This window comes from Penaeus chinensis, chromosome 17 (assembly GCF_019202785.1).
Source record: "Penaeus chinensis breed Huanghai No. 1 chromosome 17, ASM1920278v2, whole genome shotgun sequence".
Lineage (NCBI taxonomy): Eukaryota > Metazoa > Arthropoda > Malacostraca > Decapoda > Penaeidae > Penaeus > Penaeus chinensis.
The window spans coordinates 14446300-14451299 of NC_061835.1; the positions used below are offsets into that span (position 1 = coordinate 14446300).

Below are 5000 nucleotides of genomic sequence, written 5' to 3' on the forward strand. Positions count from 1 at the left end.
GCCCTATTCTCAGACTTGTTAATACAACTTCTACTTGTCGGTTGGGATGTATGCTAGTCACCCAACTGCCAAGGTCATTACTAATCTCTCGCAGTTTGTTTCCAGAGGTATGCCTCCATTGCTCCCTCCTTTAATTCGAAGACAGCTCCTGATGCTGGGTTTCAAGTCAGTGTGAGACGTGCGTGAGTGTGCAGAGCCGTTTGATAACTCATGACCAGTTTGGGCACGGAGAGGGCATCGGGCTGTGGAGCGGAAGTGTTTGGCAGGATGGCCTAGACATCAACAATTCTGACATTGATGTGGTGGGGTTTGAAATGGTTGGACAGGGAGGGATTCTCCGCCAAGATAAACATGAAGTGGGAGGTCCTATTTACAGAAAGTGATCTTGGCAATACTAGTTGAGGACTTGCGGCGGCCTCTTGGGAGAATGGTGTAGCATTGTACTGAGTAGGCGAGTAGGCCACAATCTGACCAATCTTTGTCGTAGACAGGGCAGTTGGTCATAGAGATGGTGCAATTATTAAGGGAGCGGTGAGGTTGGGCAGGGATGGGTAAGCTTGGGATTCAGATATAATTGACAGGTCAGGAACGACTGGGGCAGCTGTTGAAAGACACTTTGGCTACTCCTCTCCCAGGCATTGCTGGGAGAGGAGAATGTTGTCAGAATATGGGACTGTTGAGTGGATCACAAAAAAATCGATCCCATTTGATTGGGCTAACCTGAGTACTCAAAAGATTTGTAGAGTTGGTGGTAGTAGAAGGACGGAGCCTTGTGGAAGAGGGAGTGGCGTTGAAATTGAGGTAGCACTGCGGAGAGATGGATAATAAGGTTGCAGAATAGTAATAAGAGAGGAGGGGGACGTAGATGAAGTGGAGAGAAGGGAGCGAAGGAATGTTTCCTGGAGGTTGAGTAATGAACTGGATTGATCTGGACTAGACTGAGGTGTAGTAGGTGTTGAGGAGAGGGTAGTAGTCGTGTTCATAGTTGTGATCAGAGCCTGGGGTTAGGGAATCGGGGGCTATCTGATATAGGGGCGAGTCTCATTGTCTCTAAGTGGGGTACAAAATCTTCATTACTGGCTATGGTAAGGCTGGAGTATGCCCCTCTTGAGGGGCAAAGGTTAGAGAACTAAACAGGGGAATACCGTGCCCATGGCTCCCCCAGACCGTTCATGACTGGCACAAAGTCAGCCTTTCATCCTTTCAGCACGGAAGTGGATAGTAGAAGTTGGAGAAGAGAAGAGAGGGGAAGAAGAGAAGACAGTGAAATATTAGTTGAGTCGAGGGTTGAGGCTCAAGGTAGGCCTGATCCCTGGCATTGGACCTCAGTCTCCGTCTCTTAACCCCCCCCCCCCCTACAGCCTACAGCTGTTGGTGGAGAAAAGTCTATAGGCATTGGTGGAAAAAAGCCTACTACTGTTGGTGGCGAAAAACCTACAGCTGTTGACAGAGAAAAGCTCACAGCTGTCGGTGTAGAAAAGCCTACAGCTATTGGTAGAGAAACGGCTACGTCTGTTAGTGGAGAAACGCCTACATTTGTTGGTCGCGAAAAAACTACAGCTGTTGACAGAGAAAAGCTTTTAGCTGTCGGTGGAGGAAAGCCTACAACTGTTGGTAGAAAAACTCATACAGCTGTTGGTGGAGAAAAGCCTACATTTGTTGAAGAAAAGCCTACATTTGTAGGAGAAAAGCCTACATTTGTTGAAGAAAATCCTACATTTGTAGCAGAAAAGCCTACAGCTTTGTTGGGAAACAGCCTACAGCTGTTGGTAGAGAATAAACGTATAGCTGTTGGTGGAGAAAAGCCTACATTTGTTGGAGAAAATACTACCGTTGTTGGTGGAGAAAAGCCAACAGCTATTGGTGGAGAAAAATCTGTAGCTGTTGGTGGAGAAAAGCCGACAATTGATGGAAAAAAGCCTATAACTGTTGGAGAAAAGCCTACAGATGTTGGCGGAAAAAAGTTTACAGCTGTTAGTGGAGAAAAAACCTTCATCTGTCGGAGGTAAGCCTACAGCTATTGGTGGAGTAAAAAAGCCTACCACCATCACAACTTCCTCCAAAAAGGCAAAACCGCGTGCCTCTGGACTGGACTGATGCAGGCCGCTGCTGCTAGTGACTCTATTGGCCCTTCCTCTTCGAAAGACCAAAGATTATCGACGGCCCTCGCGAGTGAAGATACGGACATACGGACATACAACTCCAAAAAGGAATGTATATGTATGTATGCATGTCTACACATACACACCCAAACACGCACACGCACATGCACATGCACATGAATATGCACACACACACACACACACACACACAGACACACACACACACACACACACACACACACACACACACACACACACACACACGCACACATACACGCACACACAAACGCACACAAACACACTGATACACACATACAAACACACACAAACAAACAAACAAACAAACAAACAAACAAACACACACACACACACACACACACACACATATATATATATATATATATATATATATATATATATATATATATGTCGTGGAGGTTCTTCAAACTCGCCCCTGAGTCGCGTTGATCACGTATTCTGTTTTATTTCGCTCTTTTAAGTAATGATTGAAGTCTTATTTTTCTTAAAGTTTGCCTCTGGAATATTTTATTTAGTGATTTTTATCAACTTGATTTTTATAATTTCAATTGTTAATTTTTAGATTAAGATTTATTTTTATTTTTTAGACTTTTATTTTAGCTTTTACTTCCATTTATAGACGAGCCTTACTTATTTGCAAACTTGTTTTTCTATTATATTTTATTATATCATATTGCCTTTGCATTTTGATCATCTGATTCTTACCCTGTAAATATGTTTATATTCATGTTTTACGTAAATGGCATCTTCGTTTTAACTCTTTAGCGATATCAGTGACGTCTGTACTTTGTAAGAAACTTTATTTTTCAATGGTTTTAATTATTTGTCTCAGCCTTTTTATTTTTATTATTTTTTTTTTTTATCATTCTCGTTTGTTTTTCTACGTATCTTCCACACCTCAATATTTATCAAGACGTCCATATATAAAAGCGGACCAGCCGAAATAATAAAGAGAGATCTATCTGACCCTGTGTTTACGTCACCCCCTCTGGATTTGCTTCAGCCTGAGACGTCACCATAACAAAGGTTGTGCTGAGCAGACTTCCCGTTACTTGCCCAGGGCATTCGCTGGACGTTGTCTTTGTATTTATGTTTTATCGTGCTTTCATTATTTTAAGTGTTTTTAGTCCTGTTTTACACCAAAGCCTTTCAGGATTCGGCTTTTCTCGCTTCGTTTTTTTTTTAACATTTAGTCCTTTTTTTTTTTAAGTGTGTTCCTGTTTCACATTTTATGCCTTAAGCAGTTTTATCATTTCAGTATCTTTTAGTTCTTTTATTCGTCGTATTTTAAAGGATAGGCTGAGCCACAAGGACTTCAGTTCATGTTTCTCCGCTCAGGGTACATGTCAAGCCTGCGTGGGATCCTGGGTCACTGCCTTCTACCATGTTACAGGCCTAGGGTATGTATCAAGTTGTCAGGAGAGGGAACGGGACCCTTATTTGCGTCCCTAAGCCGTTCTCGCTTCACGAGAGGCTTCAGCTCGCTTCACGAGGCTGGGGTTTAAGTCGGGCTCCTCATTATAGACTAGCTACTATCCTTACAATATATATACATATATTTGCTTATATACACTTGTGTGTGTATGTATATATATGAGGTAGACAGCTAAACAGACAGATATATTGATATTCGTTAATTTTTTTTGTAGATATACATGTCCACATGTATATAACTAGAAATAATTTTACAAAAGGGTTTTAAGAATATAAAAAAACAAGGATGATGTATGTGTACTATGAGTTATGTTAGAAACACCCTCTAATGTCAGTCGATAGTAAGGATTACTCTGATCAATTTATTTCGAGGTATGCTCCATGGTGAAACCGTGGGCTTGCAACAGCTCGTAATTTTCAGAGCTAAAGCGACTGCTGCAGCTGGATATTTCTGTTAGAATCATTCACTATAACAAATCTAAGGCAGATATGTAAGGCTTCAAAGACCTATAACATTTTCTTGCATTCTTCACGACGAGTTAGTGGTCCAAGAGGAGGTTTCTATTACATCATCCAAGTTTATGAGAGAAAGGATCTGACTGGGATTTAGACCATCTAGATATAAAGTTCTCAATACCCTTTTGTTATGAGTGGTGTCCCACTTATGCCCCATTTCACAAGATGCCATTTCACAGTCGCCAGATAAAAACTCGGGGCAGATATGAATATCAACGCATTGTAATCTTTCACGGCACCCGCGGTCCTCAGTGTAAGAGTAGCAGATCTTAATCTCTGGTTGCAGCACCACCGCCCCCTTGTCCATGCCAAAAATGTGGGTGTTTTCTTCGAGGGCCCTGACCAAATGGCTCGAGGAGAACTCACTTTCCAGGTCGTTCATAGGGGCCTTAAAACCATGGTCCGCTAGGTATTTCGCTAGCTCGTGTGGCTTGAATGCGGGGTCGTCTTGTTCCATTTTTCTGAAATTTCGATCTCTTCTGGGATCACTGATATTTTCCTTTGTATTCCTTAACCGTTGATTTTCGAGGTCACTGTCATCTTGATCCTGAAATAAAGTATAACGTCCTTATAGGCATTCCTAGCTTTTCACAGGAAAACTATTGCGCATGAATCTTTCCTATTTTTATTTCATCATGTTTTCAGAATGATGTACTTTCCTAGATTTGGTGCAATTGATTTCTTTGATAACACAATATTTAGAACAGAAAGGTGTAATTATCTAAATTCTCATTCATCATTGCATACATTAGCTGATGGATAACATCAGACAGTTACTAACACACACACACATATAAATATATTTATATATACATGTTTGTATATATATATGTATATATATGTATATATATATATGTGTATGTATATATCGCTGTGAATAACACCAGACAATTACTAATATATATATAT

The 5000-nt window shown here is 41.1% G+C and overlaps 1 protein-coding gene across 1 annotated transcript in view; it reads right to left on the reverse strand.

Moving 5' to 3' along the window:
- Nucleotides 1-3865: 3865 nt before the first annotated feature.
- Nucleotides 3866-5000, reverse strand: part of LOC125034063 — a 10211-nt gene continuing 9076 nt past the window's right edge. The window contains exon 10 of the mRNA XM_047625705.1: nt 3866-4638. Within this exon, the coding sequence (XP_047481661.1) occupies nt 4105-4638 (534 nt within the window). The 3' untranslated portion in view covers nt 3866-4104. The remainder of the gene's footprint in view (nt 4639-5000) is intronic.